We start from the raw sequence: 25,195 nt of genomic DNA on the forward strand, positions 1-25,195 counted from the left end.
TAAATAATATTTTTCATTTTTAAGGTGTCAGCTTTACAACCCACTAAAACTGAGAGGAGTGTCTGCTGCAAAGTGCTGCAAAAATTTCCAAGGTGAAAGTTTTTTAGAAACAGGATAATATTCAGTGATATGAACAAATGACCAATGAGTAAATATTTTTATATCATATGCATTACATTTGGCCATAAAGAAATACAGAAAAGATTAAAATGATCACCTGTCCATTGAAGATTCTTGTGAAGAGAGTATTTTTATCTTTTAACTTCAGCTCCAGATCCATGAAAGTGAGTTTGTTTGTGCTGACCTGAAACTTATCATTGGTAAATAATGCACCAGAAATTCTGTTGTAGCATTCAATTGGAGCCAATCCTCTCTTCTTTGGAGGAGCGCACCAGTCGAAACTTAAACAAAAAGGAGGAAGAAATTAAACCTCTTGTTTATAAAAATAAAAGAGAAAAAGGTTTACACTGTAGAAACAGATATCACTTACTCTTCCACAGTTGTGTATGGTATTAACCTTCCATTCCAAAAGCATTCAAAAATAGGCCTTTTCCCTCTGGCACCCTTTTCTACTATAAAGCAGTCATCATCATCGTCATCATCATTTAATTCTTGATTAAAAAGAGAGTTTCCATTAAAAAAAAAATCTTAAAATATCCAGTGTAATGCCAAACAAAACAACAGTTAAAATGAAGGACTATCTATGCATATTAAGTTAGGCACATTAGCATGATACATGATATCAAGACAGGTATATTTATTTAGAAGCCTGAACTTCCTTTCCTATTTGGAAAAAAAAAATCCTAAGAGAACAACTAAGCAAAAATTTTAAACTGGGATTGAATCATACTAAAATGTAATGAATTTGCAGATTTCAAATATAATTTGAATAAATATTACTTTCTTCTTTAGTTTCAATGATGTTCTTCTAATACCCTAAAATCTTGTCACAATTAAACTCAGAACTTGTTTTGTTTAAAAAAAAAATCACTAAGACACAAAATTATTTTAAAATCCTAGTATCTGAAAATTCAGCAAGACTGGATAAAACAAATATTTAACTTAGGACTTATTCTAAATGCTGTCCAGTACAGTATTCTGATGTTATAATTTCTAGAATCAAACTACTGCTGTTCCACTAGTTTCTTGGAGCAAAGACCTAAAAGTCAGATGGAAATGTTTCAATCAGACCGCATTCCATGAGTGCTTATAGTTTGAAAACAGAGGGAATTATGTCAAAGATTGGGTTTACATGAACAAGTTACCACAACAGCCAGTGTTAGCATGTAAATTTTTCTATCGCTACACAACCCAGTTTAGATTACAATTTACACTTCAATTTAAATTGTTCCATCCTCCTGTGGTATAACTACTTAACAGTTTCTGTTTCATTAAAACACTTAGAGCAATAAGATTATCTATAATATGAGTTTGCCATAAAAAATGAATATAATGTTCCCCAAAATCTCTAATATAGAGAGCAAATCTCTATAAATCTTACAAAAAATTGTCTCCAATCCTTTTGTGCAGGTTCGATGGATAATGAAACCCAGAAATATTTACACACACAGTATTTAGAAAATTTACATGTTTAAACCAGCCTATTTAGGAAGCACTAATAAAATAAGCAGTGAAACATTTCACTTACTTGATGGAAAGCATGGATCATCAGGGTATGTTTCTTTATCATAAAGGAAGGGATGATATCGAATGATTCCTTCCACTATACCTTCTCCTTCAACATGTGCCTTAAACTCAAAACTATCTGCTGCAGTGTTTATATACAACGTCTGCATGTCATCTTTGATCTCCCTAAGATTGACAATCTTTGGTACTTTTCCTTTTTCAAACATTGAAATCTAGAACAAAAATAAAACAAGTTGATTTTTCCTTGCACCAAAAACAGTAATGCAATTAGCATTTGTGACACTTGTATAACTACATTATGAAAATGAATTGGTTCCTGTACCACAATAATAAATAAAATTACTTTTAAAAAATAAATTATATACCTTTTAAAATGCTGCAGTAGTGCAAACTGCATAATTTAAAAGAAACAGGCACAATATGGAATAAATTGCCATCAAAGAAGAGTTTTAACTGATAGATATAAAACTTCTTACCTGAATGTCAATGTTGTTGAAAGGGCCTACATCTTTCACTACAGCATTAGTTTCATTTCCTTTTGGTCCATGGATATAATAGTGATAGATATGTCTGAAATATATTTTAAATTAAAAATAAATCTCAAAATTGAACATTCTATTTCTTTAAAAAACTAAGTAAAATCATATTTTTCATTACAATATAACTGGTCCATTGCATTGTTATAAGTCAATTCAACTCTATGACAATATGTATATGTCGTACAGAAAAGAGATTGAAAGGGAGAGAGTGATTCTCTCCTTTCAACTCATCTCCTTCACACACATGCATTGCTAGGGTCAATTTTTGGATACAGTAATTAAGCATGTTACAAGTTTGAAGGTTATACATAAGCAAATAAAAAAATATTGTTAAGTGGCTACAGATGGAAGCTGTTCTGCACTTCAGAGATTAAAAATAACTAGAGCAAAGAACCCACCCCAGATACTGATTCTGGTATCAACTTTGTATTGATCATCTGAATAGTAATAGAAATGTTTAAGAAATAATCACTATCCTTACCTTATTTCTTCCTCCCCCCCCCCCCCCCCAAGCTCAGTTCAATACAGGGAGCAAAGCCATGGATATGACCTACATATCAGAAACGTTCTCCTCCTTGTAACCATTATTTTCTCATGGCACCTGCCCCCAATGCAGAAACTCCCCAAACACCCACTGTCAGCTAAACGAATTATTTTCCCAGAGATCTGAAGTTTAGGGAAACTGAAGAACTTAAATAATTTCCTTTACTTCATACTTCCAGCAAACTAGCCAATTCTTCCAACTTCAGAGTTGAGTCCTTACAGACTTAATTGTTAATTAAAAGACACCTTAAACTTCAAGGTGGTGGCTTGCAGAAAAATAATGTGTTATACAAGTCAATGGGACTGACTGCGTGAAGGAAATTAAATGTATCTGCAAGTGTTTATAATCTCTATGCTTCTGACATCCATCCCACTAAATGCACCCCAAGGAGAAATCTTGATTCCCAGACCAAAGTTCCTCATTTTCTCACTGCTCGGGACTTGAGAACAGACTGGTATGTCCAAAACACATAACATTTTGCCTATATCTCCTCCAGACCTGAAGAGGTGTTCTCATGGCCTTAAAACACAATTATTTTGGGTGTTCTTCCCCCCTCCTCAATTTCATAGCATCTGAAATCATATGAGGACTATGCTGTAGCCCATTAGAGCAAAATGAAACTGAGACGATGTATGTGGGGCAGAAGGCATGGCATGATGGTGTGTGGAGATGTTTCAGGGAATGAGGCCAGCTGAAATAATGCTGCAGAACTGTGTAACATAGGGGAAGCTAAACCTGACTAGTTTTGCCCTAATATCTACTGGACACCTGCTTGAAAAACTGCATCTGAGTTTCATCTAAAATAGAAGCAGTTCTAGCAATCCAGGAGACCCCTAGAATGAACTAACACACAAGTAATTGTGGGTAATCAGCAGAGTAGCACCTGGAAGCTAACGGGGCAGCCAAGTTATTTGTCAATGTAGCTGTACCCCTAAATTTTCATATTGTTAAAAAGGGGTTCAGCCACCACGTGCTTACATAGAACAGCAAATGATGTTTCATATATTAAGGTATCTAGGGTTTGCTAGATTTTAAAATTGGGCTATGATTTCATAGTTCTTTACATTCACAGATAGATCTACCATCTTAAACGATAAGTCTACATGATCCACAGATATCTACAAGCCCTGCAGGCTCATTGATGAAACGAATGGAACACGGAGTGGACAGTTTCATACATTGTTCTTCCTCTTAAACTAGAATGAAAAAGCAGCTTTTTTTAAAACTATGAACACAAGGGAAGATGCCAAGGTTGGGAGCAAAACCTTAAGAGTAATAGCTTATTATGCTATTAATAACTGTTATACTAATAATTCATAATTAATTCACTAATTTATTTAGTTATGGCTATATTGTTAATACATTAATTATTAATAATAACTGGTAGCTACATTTATTAATAATCTCATTAATAACTAAGTATCAACTATCAAGTGAAACTGATACTGATGTTTGTAAATATCTTTGTTTGGATTGGGGACCTGTACACTTGTGCTAGTTTCAAAAAAAACCCCACTTACCTAAAAAGCCTAATTAAGACATCAGCATAATACATGTATCAACAGCCTTAATAGCAATAAAGCCAAAGATGAATTACAAAAAACAAGTAACTCATAATAATCTAACGTAGTCAGTAGTTCATTTTTAAATCAAATACAAAGCACAAACTTACGCCAGCTGCCTTGTCCAAAGATGAAAATAGTTTTTCAAGTACTGCATATGATCTGGTTGTACACCTGTAATGACAACTGCTGTGAAACTCTCTTTATCCCTTTCTTCTAGTATTAGATTATGAAGAAATCTTTCATCGTCACTTGTGATGTGAATAGAGTCAGATGGCTACAAAAAGAGTAAAATAGTAAGAGGAGGAATGTAAACTGAATTTCTGAACTCCCTTTATCTTTGAAAGGGATTAAAAAACAGCAAAAAAAGAATGCAGAACATATGATGCTAAAAATCACAAAGGATTAATGCTTCATATAAAAGCTTCCAAATTAAAGTCAGTTAACTGTCAGAATCTGACATCCTTGATCCAGTTCATTTTCAACTCACTCTCATTATAGAGTTTGAAATGTTCAGTCTAGAAATGCATTAAATTATGTTTAATGTGGCATTATGTGATTCATGTCCTCATCCATCAAATTTAACAACTATGTATACAAGACAGAATTTTTTCCTGATGCAGATTTCTTAAATAGAGTTTTGTTTTTAAATGGATAGGCTGCTTTCTAGTAAAGAAATCAAAGTGGAAGAAACATGTTTTGGTTGTCGGACAGAAAGGGTGAATCCTCAGTTCCAGTAGAAATATCCAGCAGTCTCAGAGTAAAAGAAAGTCCTGATGGTCTTTTCCTGGATGGATGAACTTTACTCCTATGACAGGAAGTTTCAAAGAATCATAGAAACACAGTGGTTAACTTAATACTTCACACTAGAGCAGTGGATAATCTTTTATATATGCTGCATCCAGAAAATATGGTATTTTGAATATAAAGATTGAGATCTTTACAGCAATTGCAAACAGTTGGTACAACTGAGAAGATACGCTTTCCCATGCTATAGTAAATGCAGCTTCACGCATTGTTCTGCAGGCAAAAGCAGGCAAAAAAGATACACATCATTGAGTCAGTAAAAGGATACTTCTAACTAACTGCAGGTGGCAAAGTATGTTAGTCAAGGGCGTTCTGTTAAGACTTACTTTCCTCAAGGAATCAGAGCTCTCCTTAACCAACAGAATAATTCAACCAATTATGAGTGTATTCCTTTCATGAAAAAAGACTGTAACTCTTTAAATGCTTTCCTCTGCCCACAGCACAATCTCTATTAAATCCATCAGTCTTCTTGCTAATTTTCATCCAAGCAGGGGTCTGCTTCTGCAATAGTGATGCAATCACAAATAATAAGGAAAATCTAGAGTTGCTGGTCCCCACCCTCTATATGATTTGTCCAGTGACCTAGAAGTTGCATGCAAATGTTGAATAAGCATCATCTGGTATAACTGAAAAAGCGAAAGTACCTCCAACATGCTGGTCCCCAACTTTCTGGTAGCCTTGCCATCACAGATGACTTCAGCTATCATGGCACATTCTCCTAGATTCCTAGCGCCTCTTTCAGTTAGAAAAGTAGTATTTACTTGTTGACAATATTAAAAGGTCCAGGGACAGGTGCCTACTATGCATCAACAGAAGATGATCAGACAGGGTGCCATCGATAGCCTTTTCTCTTCAGTGTTCTAGCCTTGTTCTAGAGTGCCTCAAGTTTTGATATTAATTACATCTTCCTTTCTTTGCTGCTTTGCTCCAACTTCCTTGAGCAACACAATGTCTCAATTATTCCATTACAGACTCCTCCATATCCTTCTAATCTCTCACTGCAGTAATCCATTCCAATTTCTATTTACGCCACTTGCTCAGCTACCTGCACTGCAGACCATTTTTCAAGACATTCAGGAGACCAGTTCACACATTTTACTTCATGCTGATATTCCAAAATGGCCGAGCTATTCCTGTGATTTATAATTTCCTCCTGTTCCTTTCTCACTCATACAAAAGAATAAGAATGCCGATGCTACTTCACAACATAAGGACTATAATCAAGGCATGCTAATTCTCCCACCTGCTCTCCTAGCTATATGTGCCTTTATTTCCTTTTCCAAAAATATCCAAAAGACAGTTCTTTTTGGTCTTCCTCCTTATTTTACTGCTTTTTATCCAAGTTTTAATTCTTCATACAAACCATCAAGACTGTTCATTTCAGTTTCCACTAAACAGTTCATTTCTCCAACAAAATCAGTGAAGATTTGTGCAAGCGCTGGGTTTTGTTGATCTGGTTTGACTTTTCTCCCATATACAGGGATTTTCTTCTCTGTAGCTCCATACAATATTTATTAATGAGCACAGCCTACTTGCCTAATATATTAATACCTAAGAAGAGGATATTTTTCTTTATGTTTCACATGTAGCAAAACAATTGCAGTTCTTAGAAACATAATTTTAGCTGTTTTTCTCAACCTGCTATGTCAAACTATGGCATTTCTGTCCTTTAAGCTAAAATGAAAAGAGGAAAGAGAATCATAAACAACTAATCTGTTATGATATAATGTCTTCATGTTTCCCACTACTTCCTTTTGTAGTCTGGACTGCAAACAGTGCGTAAGAACAGGCATCCCCCAGGTAAGTATTACAGGAATATTACATAATGAAATCATGTTAACCTGTAAAAAACTTTCAATTAAAAAAGAGAAAGCATAAAGGCTATTTTACCTTTCTGTTTCTAATGTATCCACTATATATTGCTTCTTTGTTTTTCTCCTTCTTTTCAAAATCCTCTTTAGACAGGACAAGTTCATGAACATCCTGAGAATCTGCAGGTTTGCTTATCATCTATTTATATTACAGAAAAAATATTTAAAATCAAAACAAGAGTTTGAATGAACATAACATTACAACAATCTAATGATGTGAACTAGGATAATAACAGTAAAAACATTTTAAAATAAAGATTGACATCTACTTACTCTGGCAGACTGTCCAACGAAGAACACTGCTTGTTTGCCTCCAACTCCAAAATATGAGATATCACTATTTAAGCTACGAGGCACTGGCAAAGGGCGCACATATCCGGAATGATCACTGAGAGTAAAAGCGGCTTTAGTAACTTTTCTCAAGACAAATGTCATTAAAAAAGAAACCCCACAAGTAAACAATTTTTATTAAACACTTCTTACAATCACTTTATTCAAATATGCTTTATTTAAGACCTATTGCAGTTACAGAATTAAAACTTATGTGCCTAAACTTCTCAATGTACTTTTTTGGCCTTTCTGGCACACCAAAACTTATTCAGCCAATGTAACTTATCTGAATCACTCTTTTGCCTATTATCATCTATATATGCAATTTTTTATGGTGAAGTTCAGATGAAACAGGAGAAAAGATCTGGCAAAGGCAATTTGCTACAAACAGAAACTGGTTATAACAAGAGAGAGAATTCTTCAGTGTAAACACTGCAATAGGGACATGCATAATAGGTCTGTGTGGTAAGTACCATCATAACAGGAATTATAAACAAGTTTAAACAGTTGAAGGTAAAAGGCAAATCCATCAATGTTCTCCTTTGACTGTGGTAAGATATTAACTGTAAAGCTTTTGCAAATAAAAAGATTATGAAGCAAGCCTGCTTCTTTATGACATCATACTTTCACAGAAGCAATTTTGAGTTAAAATCAGTCATAATCTCTTTAAATGCAGTTTTGGAGATATAGCTACAAATACCATCACTATTTAAATTCCATGTCTTTCGGATCAGCTTTGACAGATTAGCAGCCTTATCTAATCTAACCAAGTAATAGGACAAACAGATCTGTTTTTCAATTACAGCACTCCCAAATGAAAACATGCTATAGATAGCTAACCTGGTATAATTTACAGCTATGTTCCCACTGAATGTTATCACCCATAGTTTGAACCTGTAGCTTAAAAACACTATACTTACCTACTGTTACGAAATTCACCTACAGCAGTTTCAGAAAGGAGTACTTCCTTACCCCTGACTGGGCAAGATGACCCAGAAAAACTTTTTATATACTTATCTTCCCTTGCCTGATAGACATTGATTGCTATATTTGGAGATGTATCGAGTACAGAAAAATCTCCCCAGCTATATTATTAATTTATACTGCCCCATTACTTTTTACACTAGCTTCTCATAGCTTCAATCATAATTTACTTATGATCCTGATCTTCAAATTCAGCGTCTTAGGCTTAAGGTATTTACAAAGTGACTGAAGGTCAAGAATCGTACACAACTTTGCTCCTCTGGGATTTTCTACAGTAAGGCTAAGTCTGGCAGTGCAGGCTGCACATCTCTTGGGAGCAGATGCAGAACTGTAAGATGAATTCTGATACGCACCAAGAACCACCATAAAACTCTACCTTCTGCTTTAAATGCATAACACATTTCTTTTACTTAACCTTCTTCAACACACACAGACATCTTCAGGTATAATTTTGAATTATAATGCACTTCACTAAGTTAGAAGAAAGAAAAACCTAAACCTAAACCAAAACCTTGTGTGCATCATTCCCTTGATGAAACAGTAGCAGGACAGATACTGAATACATTGCTTAATGGGCTACTGAAAGGCATTCAGGTAATAAAATGAAAACACTATGAAAACCTACAGAACATAGAATGCTCATAATCGTATGTAGGCAAGTCCGAGACAAGATAGCTCAGGAAAGGTGGTGAGAATAATCCCATTTTCCTTCTCCATATTTACTATTATAGAGTGTATAACAACTTTCATTGTCATACTCTCAAAGTATCATAGTATTAGATGGGTATTTTTATATTAAGAAGCTTCTCAATTTCCTGCTTACAGAAAGTGTGTGCATGTGTGCAATATGTAATAATAGAATGACAACTTTTGAGATAAGTGTTGGTAGGGAGATGTGTCTTGAAATGAAATGAATGGAAGCTTCCATGAACCTTTTTACAGTTTGGTAATTTTTCAGTTTTGTTGTAAAAATGATTAAAACTTTCTAACCTCTCGAAGTCACCTTGTCTTGTAAACTTTGACAATCTATATACAGCCCAGTTGTTAAGCTGTTTAGAAGTCATTCCTCTTCCATTATCAATCACAGCAACTGCTGGTTTTCCTTGGGAGTCATCAAATAACTGTTTGGGGAAAAGACAAAGAGCATGGAGTACCAAAAAATATATACATATTCGAAACAACATGTGAAAAAGTATAATATTTCTATCTTACCAACTTTATCTGTATGCTCCGAATACCAGTATTTCGGGATGTAGCTGATAAAGAATTGTCAATCAACTCAGCAAGGGCAAATGCTAAAGAAATTAAAGAAAAATAACCCTATGAAGATCTTGGTCTCAAAGGATAACACTCAGAAAACAGACATACACTTGCAGTAATTTTTCCTGTGCACATAGGATAATACACTGCCTAAACTACAATGGACAAGAGGTAAGCACAGTCAGAATGATCAAAATTATTTAACAGTGATTTAAAAAAACTTTCATATGTATATTTTATGATTTGTTTCATCTCTGATTCTCTCATCTATCTGCTGAGAGAATGCAATTACTGGAACCTAAGAACACTGACAAAACAACAGCTTCCTTACTACAAGATAAACTTATCTTTTCTACTTCTTTAGATTCAGTGTATTGATTAGGAATGCCTTTGTAGGATACATATGAAAGTCTAAAGCATGCAAAAAAAAAACCCCTTTGATTTGAGAGGATACTGAGGAAAGAATTAATCCTTTGGAAAAAAACTGACCAGATTTTCAAAAGTGAAAGCTATTTGTCTACAAAAAGAAAAACACAAAGAAAATTGCAAAAATGGCTAGAGTTTAGTGAATGGTAAATACAACTGTAGTTCTGTCAGATACTAGGCAATATGCAACAGAAATAGTAATCCAAACTACTTGCACGAGCTGTTTTTTCTAAACATTAATACTTGGAGCCCTTAGTACCTAATATTTGTGAAAAATCTAATTTAATTTAGGAAAACAGCATCGACCTGGAAAAAACACATGAAGTTCTGATTAATTTACTCTGATTGATCAGCCCTAGGGAATAGGATAAAAATTTTAATTCAGTCTCTCTGACAAGAAAGCTTTACCCCTACAATTTACACGGTTCTTCAGGGTGCTGCAGTGTGGATTAACCTGGCCGTAAACTTCATACATTCAAACTCAGTCTCTTGGCTATTAGTATTTTACAACATCACTCAAGCATTTGGCACCTTCTCTCCTTTATGAAGTTTAAAAATGGTTGTCAGTTTCCTTGCAATTTTCTTCGTTACTAACAAGATGCAGCCTAATAGCTGAGCATCAGTCATGAGATCCATTCTTACTGCTACTGTCAAAGAAAAACGGCGCTTTCTCATCAAGCACAGATGTCAATACATGAAACTAGTCAGGCATATCCTTGGAGATGTTGTGAATACAGACTATCAGTCACTTAAAGATACTCAAAACTGGTATCTGCTCCAACAGCAATTTAGTATATACTAAATGAAAGTAGAGAGATGGTTTAATACAACTATTTTATGAATTTTAAATACGGGCATTTTTCAGAATACCATAAATGACTTCACTATGCTTTCGAAGAGTGAGGATTAGAAATAAGCTAGAAAAAAATACACCAGTAACATCATAACAGAACGAGAACTAAAATTTATCTTCTTTGTAAACTTCACAACTGGCTTTAGGATTGGAGAACTAGGACCAAAAGTAGTACCAGAACTTCTGGACCATTTTAAGGGCTACTTTGGTAGTAATATGAATGGATGTAGTGCATCCAGAGTGTTAATCCTTCTTTTCCCCGTGTCACCTATAAGTTGCAGAGTACAGAAAAGATAAAGCATTGAGTTAAACAGAAATTCGACCATCTACTTTCTAACTAAATTATAACTAATAATTTAACTTTGAGATGAATTTTGCCTGAACTCTTTGTACCACTTTGTGAAATGATGGATGTGAAAACTCCCTCACAAATGCCTGAGGCTTGCTCACTCTATTCTAGCAAGAACGATGATATAAAACACTCCAGCAAGCAGTTTTAGCAATAGCTGGTAAAGGAAATGCTTCCAGAAAGTTTATTAAAGAAATCAATGAACTTTGAAAAGAAAATGTTGAGATCCCACATCTAAATCAGTCTCTGAACCATGAATAAACATTCTTCAGGTCTTTGGGCAATACTGTTAGGGGAGAGAAAACAGCAAATGTATGCCAATGATGAGTGCCTGCCAGATGGACCCAAACACAATTTCAGGAAGTTTTGAACTACAGCAAGTAGTCAAGAAACTTTGACATCTAGGCTCACAGACATTGACAGGCATGGTCAAAATCTCCTCCTCTCTCGTGGATACACTTTCCTTCTGTTTCAATACTTCTGGAACACAGTAAGCCTCTGCCGAAGATGCTGCTATATTCCACATTCAGACCATACTGTAAGATGCAGTATTTTCACATGTGGATGGAAGACTTGACCTTGTTACAAAATCTCTGAATAATATGAGAAGTTATCAGTGGAGTTACGCACTTTGTTAGCTTTATGCAATGCACTTTAACACCATCCTTTTGAATCAGATGACAGTTGACAGGATTTGTACATGTACTTCATTCATTGTTAAGAAAAGGTATACTGAATAATGCAGGGATTCACAGAATCAGTACAGTAAGGAAGTGATTATAATGAGAGGCAATGAAAGTGGGAAATGCCCCTTATGAAGAAACAAATGGGGGGAGAATGGGAAGAGATTACCTATGTCCGTAACCAAAGGAAGACTAAACATATATGCATGCATGTATCCTTTCTCATTTCATAGTAGTGTTCTGAGGCCTGTCAAAAGAAGGGAAACGAGGCTTTCTTACCTAGGGGATGATCAGCATTTAGGTTGGAGATAAGTGGTTGCTATGAATTAGGTGATCACTTATAGAAAGTGCAAGCAGTTTTAGCACTTACGGAAAGTGCAGTGAAAGTGTATTGAATGACTTCATATTCATAAAGTTTTTATGAAATTTAACAGTTCCTTCTACCCAACCATTTGATTGCAATGCTGTTCATTAGAGTGCAGAGTTGGTGCATTATGTACATAGTCGAAAAATTTCTTTACAATGGAAGAGTTACAATCATCAGTATACACTATTTCTTGATTTTCAAGAATTGAAAATTTTGCTAAAAACAAATAAAGACATCATAACTCTGTAAATGTACAATATATTTCTAAACAAAAAATGATTAAAATTCATCTTCTAGACATAAAAAATCACAAAACAGATGTTCTTGCAGGATTTGATGACCATGCATCATCCTGTATTTAACGCACAAACCTGTTATTCAAATGCTACTATAAGTACTTGATTTATTTTTTAATTCCATAAAACAATAACTCAATACTGACAGAATCACAACAGAGAAGTATCTCATTCTATTGGTTTTGTTCTTTCTTCCTCTTCTGGTCTCCTTAATCATGAAACATATATGGAAAAATATAACCTCTAACAAGGAATAACTTCAGAGATCCTTTAACCCAACATGGTAGTGAAAAAAGAAACAAAATAGAACATTTGCCATTAAAAACATCTAACAGGTGAAATTAGCAGAGAAGTCAAGCAGCTAGAGGTCAGAGGAGCCTAAGATAAGATGTTAGCCATCTACCTCAGAATAGCTTCACCATTCATAATATGTAGCTCCCAACAAGCCACAGAGCATTTCACTGCAACGTGCCACAAGGCCTTGTGGTGTGATTTTGCATAGCATTTCATTTTCAGCTACTCCTGGTCAGCTTTAAGATCCATCACCCTGGCACGAATACGATGAGGAAGTATGATTTCTGCCAAGGTAGTGCAGCTATATACTGCACTGCAAATAAACAGTCCCACTGTTGACAACACTATGACATAAATAACCTCCAAAGTAGAGTGAAGAAAAAAGAACTGGCATATAAAGAAAAGGAGAACGCAATTTTGACAGATACAATCCACCCTAATCCATCCACAATACTTGTTGATCTATACCTTTGCTATTCTCTCTCCTTTACCTCAGATCTCTTCTCTACGTCATTCCCCCATTCCTAAATTCTTGCCCTTGGTAAGCATTTTTAATAGCTTAGAATTTTCTGAATTATCTCACTACTCGTACTATATTTCTAAAACAAGAAAACTTTTTGACCAAAGCAAACCATGGACCATGGCAAAATACAAATACTTCTCCCAGTCCCATTCTCCAGTTTTGCCAGGGGTTAGAAAAGAGCTGATACACACTGCACGGAAGCTGAACTTGATGGTAGCCACGTACCATCTTGAGCAACTCAGTTTATGGGAAAACTGACAAACATCAGCTGCTTCTTCTCCACCCTAATTTTGGATATATGGTATCACCTGATTAGTTCATACGTCTGTGATCATGATTACGCAGACAGCCTAATATTTTGAGTAATGTCCTATTTTGCCTTTCAAAGGGGTACTACACACTGTACATTAGACAGAATGAATGTCAAGAATTTCAGACCAAAAGAGAAAACAGTGATGGTCTGGCCTATTACTCTGGAAAATATTTAAGAGATTGTCAACTGTAGAGAGAAGCCTTTGAAGGAAGATAGCGAGGACTGTTTGTTTTTATGGCTGGTATCTTGTATCAATCTAGCTCTACAGAACCTGTATTTGTAATATAGCCTCCACAGAAACATAGTGTTTATCAATAAGTGCAGATGTTATAGGACACGAAATGCCCTGACACTGTGACATTTTCTCTACTCTGTGTTCTCCCTGACAGTTATATACCAGTCAAGACCTCACGGGTAAGGTTCAGAGAGCTGACCAACATGAAGCCTTATTTAGATGGCTGGAGGAAGAGTCTTGGTCACAGGCCCTGGCTGGGGGACCTTAATCATTCCAATATCTGCTGCAGGGGAAATATAGCAAGTAATCCAGGAGACCTCTGGAGTGATAAATTCTCGATACAGATAATCATCAAGATGAACAGCAGACATGCTCTACTGGTTCTGTTATTCAGAAACTTGGAAGAAACTGTTAAAGATGAAAAGGTGGCACGCAGCCTTTGCTGCAATGACAGTAAGATTGTAGAGTTTAGAATCCTGAGAGAAGTGATCAAGATAAACAGTAGAATTACAGCCCTGGGCTTCAGGAGAGCAGATTTGGGGATATAAGGAATCTGTCTGGCAGGGTCCTATTGAAGACTGCCCTGGATGGCTCATGACAGCTGGCTGGTCTTCAAGGACAACCTCCTCAAAGCACAACAGCAGTCATTCCAATGTGCAGAAAATCAAGCAAGCATGGCGGAAGGCTAGTGCAGATGAATAACAAACTCGTGACTGAGCTCTAATGCTGATAGGTGGAAGCAGGGACAGGCTGCCTGGGAGGAATACAGAGACATTGCTCAAATGTGCAGGGATGGAGTCTGGAAAGCCAATGCTCAGCTGGAGTTGGAACTAGTGAGGTATGTGAAAGGCAGTAAGAGGGGCTTCTGTTAGTATATTGGTAGCAAAAGGAAGGCTATAATAAACATGGGTCTACTGATCAATGTGTTAGCGGACCTAGAGACAAAAGGCATGGAAAGGGCCAAGGTACTTGATATCCTTTTTCCCCTTGATCTTCACTTGCAAGGTTTGCCCTCAGCTCTCCCAAGTCTCTACACCTACTAGCGGAGTGTGTGGGAATACCCACAGCAGAGGAAGACACAGTTAGGGAGCATAGACATATGTCTATGTGACCAGATGGGATGCATCAGAGGGCGCTAAAGAAGCTGGCTGCTGCCATTACAAGACCAGTCTTTATAATCTTTGGCAACTGGGAGAACTTTCTGATGACTAGAAAAAGGCAAATATCTTCTTTAAGAAGGACAAGGAGGAGGATCCAGGGAAGTACAGGCTGGTAAGCCTACCACAGTCTCTAGAGAGGTTATGGAGCAGATCCTCTCAGAAGCCATTTAGGAGCACATGAAGTACAGGGTGACTGGGAAGAGCAAATATAGCTTTACCAAGGGCAAATCATGCCTGATCAATCCACTTGTCTGCTATAATGAGATGAATGGCTCTGTGGACAAGGGGAGAACTAAGGATGTTATATACCTTAGCAAGGTCTTTGGCATGGTCTCCCTCAGTATCATTATAGCCAAATTGCTGGATAAGTAAATATGATAAAGTGGGTAGAAAATTGGCTGGGCCACCAGACTCAAAAAGTTTGTGATCAGCACTACGAAGTTCCAGCTGGCAGCCAAATACTAGCGGTGTCCCTTAGGGATCCATAGTGGGACCAATAACACTAATGTCTCTATTAACAGCCTAGGTGTTGGGATGGACTGCACTCTAATTAAGCTCAGGGCTAAAACCAAATTTGGGAGAATGGTCAATACATTGGAAGGCAGGACTGTCACTCAGAAGGACCTTGACAGACTGGAAGAATGTGCTGAAAGGAACCTCATGAAGTTCAACAAAGGCAAATAGAAAGTCCTGCACCAGGGATGCAATAAGCCCATGCAACAGACCAGACTGGGCTTAAAGCAGCTAAAATAGTCTGAGGAGTCTGGTGAACATCAAGTTGAACATGAGTCAGCAGTGTGCCCCTGTGGCTAAGGCAGCCAGCAACATGCAGGGCTGTATTAAAAAGTGTAGCCACTTCTCTATTCAGTGCTTGTGAGACTGCACTGGAAATAGTGTACAGTTTTGGCTTCCCTGAAAAGACACTGAAATACTGAAGTGGTCCAGAGGATGCCCCCAGACAATCGGGGGCTGAAGCACATGGCATACAAGGAGAGGGGGGGAGAACAGGGACAGTTCAGGCTTAAGAAGAAAAAGCAAAGGGAGATCTTATTGCAACTGCCTGATTGGAGGATATAAAGAAGATGAAGCCAGATGCTTTTCAGAGGTGTGTGGAGATAGGACAAGAGGCAATGGACAGTTGAAACATGAAAAATTCATCAGATACAAGGATTTTTTTTTTTAAACCATGACAGTGGTCAAATACTGAAACAGGTTGCCCAAACAGGTTCTGAAATTTCTATCCTTGGAGATGTTCAAAAACCAACTGGACAAGTCCCTCAGGCCTTGCTTTGAGCAGGGGTTAGACTACATGACCTCTGAAGATATTTTCTGACCTAAACTATTTTAGAATGCTATATAACAGTTTTACATCTGCAAGATTTCACAGCCTTTCCCCAAAAAGCCCTTAGACGGCTACTCCAGGCAACGATTATCATATATAGGTTGTCACCTTCAACACAACGCTGTCAGGTTCAGCCATCGGTTCAGTGTCATAAGGTAATGAAATAGTACTTGGTCTTTTCCTTTGTAAAAGCATTGAGCTGAACTACAGGGACAGAAGCACCAAGCAAAATTTAACAAATTTTGCACAGACACGGGACACAGACTAATTTGCACTGCTATACTTGGGTTTTATTCATTTTGCTCACAAAGTAAAAACAAGAGCCTTAACTAAGCAGAACAGAATGCACAAGCCTGGAAAAATGAACAACTAAGATCCATGACTGACAAGAAAATATGAATAACAAATGATGCTTTATTATCTCTCTCAGTGTACAAAGTAGGTTCAACAGGTGAAAAGGGTAGGTAGCTGGTTCAAAGCATACAAAAGGAAATGATACTTCACATGACATGCAATTAAGCTGGGGGCTTAAAACCACAAAACACTGTGAAAGCTAAAATTTTACATGGTTCAAGAGGTATCTGGACAAGTTGATGTAAAAGAAAAATCCACAAACATGAACTCAGAAGTCCCCGAATCAGCTCTGCTGTAAGTATCTTTACATGGCCCTCCTGTTCTCATATTAATTCTCACGTATCTGCTATTGGCTGCTGGTAGGAACAAAAAAACCAGAGCTAAGCAGAATGCTTGGTGTGGTCTAACACAGCGATTCTTGTGCACGGCGAGCCAAACACATCATTGTTCAAAGTACAGTTACAGTTTGGTCACAGTGCCTCAAACACCATAACAGTGTCTTTTTTGGGGTGGGAGTTGGAGGGCAAGCAAGAGATGGGCAGGAAGAGAGCAAGAAAGAAAAAAGGAGAACGGTACTTAAAGACTACAAATGACTGCTGTTTAAAGGCACTGGTGAGATTATTATGATATAGAAATCCCTGTGGAAGCAGGATCAATGTTTAGTGCTTGAGTCTCAATGTTTGTGTTTTTTTCTGGACAATTTCAAGCATGCAGTACCTAGGATATACATACTTTAAAAGTGATCCTAGGTACAGACAGAATTTTCTGAAAAGCTATACAAGGAAATTAATTCTTCAATAAAACAAATCAGAAAACTAATAAAAAACACTAATTGCCTATTTAATATACCTATTAAATAAAAATTAAAGCAGCATCTTTTTAAAGAAATACTTGCTCTCATTAGTAAGTTAAGTATCTGGTCTTTTGTATTCCTGTTAGCCCTGTAGAACCACAGGTGAAACAGCAGATAAAATTCTATGCTAGCTCATATAAAAGCTGTTTATCAAGTTGGAACACAAGATTTATTGTAACTACAGGAGATACAAAAACCTGATGACACTAATGCTGACCTGTCTTGGTGACATCCACAAGTCTACCATTAAGACCAAAGTCTTGTTATTTTTAAAATATTCAAAGTTCTCACAAAAGTATTTGAGGAAGTACCTCTGTAAATGTGGAATCTTACATGGCAATTTTGAGTCACTTAAGAAAATAATGTGTTTAAAGAACAAAATTTTTATTTTACAGTTAAGACTATTTTTCACCTGCTGCAATTAAAACTTAAATTATTCGTAACTACATTATATTCATATAAACATTATTTATGCAAGATTTTTTGGCAAATACTTACGCAAAGGATTTTGCCCTTCACTGGCATAATACTCATACATGCCACTTTTGACAAGTGTATCATAGTGCGGCAGGAAGTCAATTCGTTCCTTTGTTGCTGAAAGTAGCGTTTGATCGACTGACTGTAACAGATACAAAGTAACTCCATCTTGAACAAGTTCACCTACAATGAAGATGAAAAAAGGTATATTGCGTAAAGACCCTTCATTGTTACAGTCAACTTTTGTTCTCAAAACCAGTACAGTTACAACCTCAGGTAATATCTGTATTTTCTTAGGCACTAACTACTCACCTACTGGGAACAACACTTAGTTTAAAATCTTTTCACATTTCCAATCTTAATAAAGTTAAATTCTCTCAGGTGACTGCTATTTATATATCAATTTGTCCCATTATTTACAGAAATTCGTTATGGAAGGCAAAAAAACTATTTTGCATAACTGTCATCGTACTAACTAGCAGTTGTTAAAGTTTTTTGTGAAAGTCAATTTTATAACAATTCTTGACTAAGTATTATGGGATTTGTACTTCCATTTAATTACTGCGTGTAATAGAATAGAATGGAAACAATGAACATGTGATCTTTACAATCAATATATGGGATAGCTGTAATTTATTTCACCATCTATCATACTTACTGAAGTTGTCTTCTGTAATCTCTTTCCTGTTTGTTGTGGTAATAACAAAGTTTTCATCAGAAGCTATGCCAAATGCCTACAAAATTGGAGGAGATTCAATTATGAGCAACTATTCCATAGAGTATCCAGATAAATGAAAAAGAATAGTGGTCTTTCTATTCACTTTGCCACAAACTACTGAAAAGTGACCAAATATTTTTCCTGGATTACCTCAGAAATAGAACACAGTCAGTCTAATCCCAGAACTTGACTTTGTTTGCTTTCTTAACTTAGCCAAAACCGTCTGTACCAGAGTACTTTGTTTTCTTGCCTGCTTAAAAAACAGGAAGTTTTATGAAGGAGAACTGTCTTACAGGTAATCAACTTGACGGCTGAAGAACGAGATTTGAACACCTCTGCTTTAGACTGTGCAACCAGCAATGGTCATGAGCTAGAGGGTTGCCTATATTTAACTACACTCTCTTAAGGCATTAAGCAGACCAAACATTCCTTAAAGTTTGATATGCATTAAAAACCTCTTATGCTGAAGGAGTGAGTGGCTCTTTGTTCTCCAATTATATTAGATATGAAAAACTGGATTGCTTTCAAAATATTCTTTTACTGAAGTATCTTCTAAACCTAAACAACCTTTGCCTCTTGCTGTCTCCAACCTCAGTAAATTTCTATAGCTTAGGTCTATAGTTTTGAAAGTTTTATAAGTGGTCTTCCTTCTACTTTTCTGCAGAAGCTTGCGCTTTTCATCCTGTTTTCTATATAGACTTGTATGTCTCTATACAGACTTGTATGTCGCTATACTCATCTGCCCTAATTTCTGCATCCTGACTTCCAACATTCATCTCTTTCTGAAAATAAGAATCCAAATATCCACATTTTCTCTGCTTTTCCAAATTTTTGAAACTTAAGTTCAAGTTAATGTCAACCCTGGTTCTGTTTAGCTTAATCTACTCTTTCAATCCTGCGGCTAGTATTTCCAATAGGTGCTTTCTGCACTCTTAACCAGAACCTTCCCCAAAGCTCTCACATTCCGTGTATCAGCTTCCTCTCATCACTTCCCATACCTCTTTCTTTCTATCCTTAGTGCTCAGACTCAAAGACGTTTTTAAATTCTGCTTAGGTTTCATTAGAGATGTCTGCTTTCAAGCTTCCTGGTTGCTACTACATTAAAGATATGGTTAGTATCCATTGGCAAAATTGGCAAAATATCTCAATGCATGTTGTCAAATTATTCATACTATTTGTTGCAAGTGAAACAAATGGAGGTAACATCAAGAGACTGATGTTCAGAGTTAAGAGTCTGGAATTTTGAACTTTCCTTAGTACAGATCACTTCAATGTAACCTCCCATATTACATATATTTTCACATGGCAAACCTATGCAGGGGAAAAAAGTGCTCAGAGGAAGGAAAATAAACAATTAAAAATATGGATAATATAAAACTAATATACTGCTGTGCTGCTGGAGGTTAATACAGAATACCCAAACTAGAGAGTCTGAAATTGGAAAGCACAGACAAGGACCTTTCTCTCCCAGGTAAAATTCTAGCTTCCCTCTTTTTGCTACCTCCCTAAAGCTTTTCTGCTCTCTCAACCTTATGAAAGGTGCAGTATTTACTTTCAGGCAGCAGGTAAGCAGGATGGGGTACTGCATACCCAAGATTTACTTTGCAGGGGCAGCCTCCTCCTTTCCGTCCTCCCTCCGTTCCACAGGAGGGCTTCAACTCAACTGATGGCAACAGCTTCAGGGCAGAGCTACACCTGCATTTCCTGGGTGAGCCCTGCACAGCTATCTCCTGGCAGCAGCTCCTTTCTGCTAAACTCCAAATGGTTGTCATTCACACAAGGTAAGTTACCAGGCAGGTTCATGGGCTACGTTAGCACTCTTAACTGCAGATAACCTGTTTTTCTTGTCCACATGTAAGAGGCTACATCCTTTGTAAACTTCAGCCAACTTAAGATAAAAATCCTCATTTTGAAAGTAACACTTACAAGTTTTAATTTCTTGTGCTTCTTCCTTCCCTCTGCCCCACAATCTTGGCTGTCCCAGCCCCTGTCTCTTCCCACTATGCCAAGCAATGGTGCAGCGATTGTGTAGCTGTCCCATTATACAAGCACAGTCTCTAGGAGCATGAGGTGCTCACGCCTGAATAAAAAAGAACCTATTGGATATTTTACTTGAACAGTTGATGGTGTGTCATTTGATTCTATTCAACAGTGTTTGGTCAAATGTTTCATTTCTCACTAAGACTCCAGCATGTAAGAGACACGTCACAGTATCTTTAACATTCAGATTTTGCTGCTGAGCTCCTTTCAGCTGGGTGTTATGCCTTTTTTCAAATAAAGACAGAAGATGCACCCACTTCTTAACTTCAGAAGATTCAAGTGACAACCTAATCTGCATTCAGATTGTAAATTCATTGATTATTCATAAATTGTCAAGATTCACAGTCACAATCTAGCTTTTTACATCACCAAAATCTTGAAGAGTGCAATAGAATCACTATAGTCAGAAACACCCCCGCACATTTGCCATGAAAGTGTCTGGAAGTTATTGAGTCAAAAGAGCTAGGCAGAATGCTTTTTTGGGGGACAAGAAAGAAAAAACTTTCGGAAAAACAGGGAAAACACAGAGACAAGCTCCAATCTAGGTGGAAAAAAAAAGTATGTTCTGTAAAAAGAGAAGGGGACATGTGGAAATACAAGGATTAATGAACTGTTGGTTACATATGATCACTGCACGCATTTGCAAAAATCAAAACACTTCAAAGATCCTGAACAAAAAGGTCCCCAGTCTTGATAAAATGATTGGATTGTGTGATTTCAGCTGGATAACAAGCTTCTGCAATTACAAGCATACAACCCCCCCCCCCCCCCCCAAAACCCAAAACAGCTAAAATGTGTAGAAGATTAAGATCAATGAACAAGATTCTGAGGGGGTAGCAGGGGGAGGAGAGGGGGAAAGAGCTGCTTATGAAGAACCACTTGAATTGCCTGCTAAGCCACAGATGATAACTACATTCAGAGGTGTACTGAGCACAAACAGCAGGATTTCGGTAGCAGGGAGCTGCAGAGGTGACCAGTGTGGGATGCGGCCACGTATTGCCTATGCCACTCACAGCCAGCTGGCTCAGAAACCAATAAAAACAACCTGCTGTGTGCCAAAACCTCAACTTGGCAGAGGAAAACATGGCACCGCTGCTCAAATATACATTAAAAAAGAGCGGTGGCCACTAAGTGGAAGAAATGCGGGAAACGCGAGGAGAAACAGAGGAGACACACAGAAGGAGGCATCTCTGGGGGACACGGCTGGAGATGCACTCTTGGAAGGAGGCGCTCCACTCCACAGCAAGGACACCCCTGAAGGGGCTGCAGCCCACAGAGGTCTGACACTGGAGCAGGGACACCCTTCCAAAGGGGCTGTGACCTGTGGGTGACCCATGATGAAGCAGATGAAAATGAACAGGAAGCACAGAAGTGTGGCAGAAAGAAACTGTTAAGCGCACAGCTCCACCAACTCACCAAAGGAGTGGACTCACCAATAGGACGGACTGAGCATAAGGCATGGTGCATACAAGGCCCGTTTAGACTAAGAATTGGGGAGAAGAGGTGTTTGTAAGAAGCTGAGCCTGGGGAAGGGGGAGGAAAGGTGTTTCCCTTGATCACTTGTTTAACTGTTTTCCCTTCCACCCCCCCCAATACCCAAATCAGCAATCAAAAGTTTGTGTTAATTGTAATCATTTCAATTAAGTAAAATCCCCTGAGTTAAGACTGTTTTTCCTGAAGCAGGAAGTTAGTTACTATACTTATGAAATCATACAGAAGCCAAAAAGCTGTCTTTATTCAAGCAAAAGAAGCATGTCCTTTATAAACTGGACGCTCAATCTGGAGTACTGCGTATGTTTCATAACAAATAAATAAAGCTAATGGATCTTAATTTGTTGGTGGATACTTATGACATTAAACTAATTTAATGCTAAAAAATTAGTTTGAAACTACCGAAGGAAGAATGCCAGACATCCAAGAAGGTTTCACTAGAGCAACTTACAGGTGAGCTATATGAAAGTGTGAATGAGTTGTGATCTCTCAAACCTTTATAACTGAACCAAAGTTCAATTCACCAGCAACTAAAACTCCTTCAACCAGGCCTTAGTTTATTTTTTCCTCATATGTGAGTGCATAAGCAACCAAAGCAAACATGACTGCTATTCGACCTAACTTCAACAACATGCACTGTGAGGCTTATCCGGCTACTAAGCAAACTAGAACATTTAACATAAAGAAGTCAAGCTAGATTTTAGCTCTAGATTTACTATCTGCCTTGGAAAAGGTGTTCAACAACCAAATGTTAAACTTCGCATGTATGCTAACATGGCTCAGAATAACATGGCTAGACTTGAAGTGGTAAGTGAAGGAGGAATAACACGCTGTAAATATACAACCACCGGTCTGCATCCAGTGGCTCTCCAGTCTATTAGCTAACACTGCAAAGTATGAAATAATCATTGTTGGTGCTATTTTTTCAAACTAAGGGAACAGGACAGTGTCACACATGACAGACATAAAACATTGAAACCAAAACTACAATATCTTTAGAGAAGATGATACTTCTCCACTTGCAACCCAAATTTTTCCAACTTAAACTGGAAGCATGTTTTAGTGAACCAAGGCAGTATAGGCTACTTGCCCAATACCAACTCCTCAGCAACAAAAGATCCATTATCCATGACACTATAAATTAGTTATTTTCTTTCATAGCTTTAATACGTGCTGTAGAATTAAGTGTCATAAAAATCTTTTAGGAAAGGCTATAGAAAGCGAATACAAGTTCTGAAAGCAACTCTCCTACAACAAGCAACTTTCATACCTTTAAAATTCTCTATCTCCTATGGTAAACATTTCCAACAAGCAGATGCATGAGAACTATGTGAAGAGCTGGCCTTGCAGCTTAGTGATGTAGTCAAGGGATAACAGAGGCATAACAGCCCACCCATTCAGTCATGTTCCATAAAGTGGCATTTAGCCCAGGAATAATTTTCTGGCTAATAGAATTGTATTGCTGATGTTAAATAAGATGTTCTCTTAAAGAGGAATTGAACTGCATTGGTTAATTGTAATGAAATCTGGCAAGGGCATTTCAATGCCGTTCTTTATAGCGACCCATTTTCATAACATTTTTTATCTATATGTGCACCTCAGCTACCCAGCGGGATAAAAAGAAACATAGCTTTACTTTGAACAGTTCATATTCGTTCAGTGGATCCTTTGCTAGGACTTGTTCAGGAACTTAAAAAGGGGGCCTAAACATCACATGCAAACTCTACAGGGCATGCAGCCTTCTGTAACTTTACAGACAATTAACTGAATGCTCCATGCTATTTATTTTATTACCTGAAAGATACACATCTACCAGGTAGCTATCCTGTTCTATGCCATGTTAAAAAGAGAATTATCAGTTCAAACTGGAAGAGGCTTACTCGATCAACAAACTGATGGAACTATAATTAAGGAAGAGGGTTTTACTCTCAAACCACAGATTTGTTTTCAAACTAGGAATTGCCTTTCAGTAGTGCTTACTGGACAGTGAGGCATTTTTAACATGCCTCTCAATTATTTGTACAACTAAATAATATTAAGTTCATTCATACAAATTAGCAGCTACAAATAGTAGGATATTAACAGATTAAGTAGAGACTAAGCCCTTGCTAGAAGTACTGGAGAACAACTGTATATAACCCATAAGAGTGCTAACCAGATAAATTTTTCCAGTACACTGACAGGTCAGCTAGCCCCAACAGATGATGATGATGGTAAGAGCACACAGGGTAGTGGAGCAAGAAGGATAAGAATCATCTTCAGGTAAGCTCACTCAAATTCTGACTAATGTCACAAAAGAAACATAAAACATCTTTGGACACCAACAGAAAGATAGGGGTTCCAAAGGTTTCTAGAAAAGCAGTTGCATTGAAAACAGATAGAAATTATTTCTAAGCATGCTAGCTGGAGCTCAAATCAAGAAGCCATATATTACAGAAATACAGGCATATCCAGTAGCTCATATTTTCTAGGCAGATGGTCACTTGAAAAAAAAGTACAGGCAAAACCCAGCAATGGACATCAGCGTTCTGAAACATTCTCCAACGATCTCAGTGACCATATTCCAAAGAACAAATTACACAAGATTAAATTTGCAGAACTTGAAGTGCCCTGTACTTTGCATTATTTGAATTTCTGAAAATAGAGAAACTTATTGATATAGTTCTAAATATTTACAAGGAGATATCAACAAAGATGTTAAGAAGTGAAGCAGATAGATAGTTCAATAGAAACATTAAGAACATTGTTACATATCACAAGATCCAGTAAAGTTTTTACGAGGTTATGGGAAAACGAAGAGAAAAAGAACAGAGGGAAGCTACACGGCAGAAGTTCTCTATGGTTGCATACATAAATCTAAGAAATCTTGTTCAGAAC

General features: G+C 37.1%; 1 protein-coding gene across 3 annotated transcripts in view; it reads right to left on the reverse strand.

Annotated features, from left to right (window-relative positions):
* Positions 1-25,195, reverse strand: part of SMCHD1 (structural maintenance of chromosomes flexible hinge domain containing 1) — an 87,863-nt gene that overhangs the window by 56,370 nt on the left and 6,298 nt on the right. For all 3 annotated transcript variants that reach the window (XR_010387907.1, XM_064507260.1, XM_064507259.1), the window contains exons 2-12: positions 18,728-18,803; positions 18,091-18,252; positions 9,497-9,579; positions 9,275-9,405; positions 7,244-7,358; positions 6,990-7,109; positions 4,403-4,569; positions 2,124-2,217; positions 1,649-1,859; positions 491-611; positions 218-401 (exon numbers count right to left, since the gene is read on the reverse strand). Coding sequence is in view for 2 of the 3 variants with exons in the window: in XM_064507260.1 (XP_064363330.1) it covers positions 218-401; positions 491-611; positions 1,649-1,859; positions 2,124-2,217; positions 4,403-4,569; positions 6,990-7,109; positions 7,244-7,358; positions 9,275-9,405; positions 9,497-9,579; positions 18,091-18,252; positions 18,728-18,803 (1,464 nt within the window). In the remaining variant the exon portion in view is untranslated. The remainder of the gene's footprint in view (positions 1-217; positions 402-490; positions 612-1,648; positions 1,860-2,123; positions 2,218-4,402; positions 4,570-6,989; positions 7,110-7,243; positions 7,359-9,274; positions 9,406-9,496; positions 9,580-18,090; positions 18,253-18,727; positions 18,804-25,195) is intronic.

This window comes from Dromaius novaehollandiae, chromosome 2 (assembly GCF_036370855.1).
Source record: "Dromaius novaehollandiae isolate bDroNov1 chromosome 2, bDroNov1.hap1, whole genome shotgun sequence".
In the NCBI taxonomy this organism is placed as follows: domain Eukaryota; kingdom Metazoa; phylum Chordata; class Aves; order Casuariiformes; family Dromaiidae; genus Dromaius; species Dromaius novaehollandiae.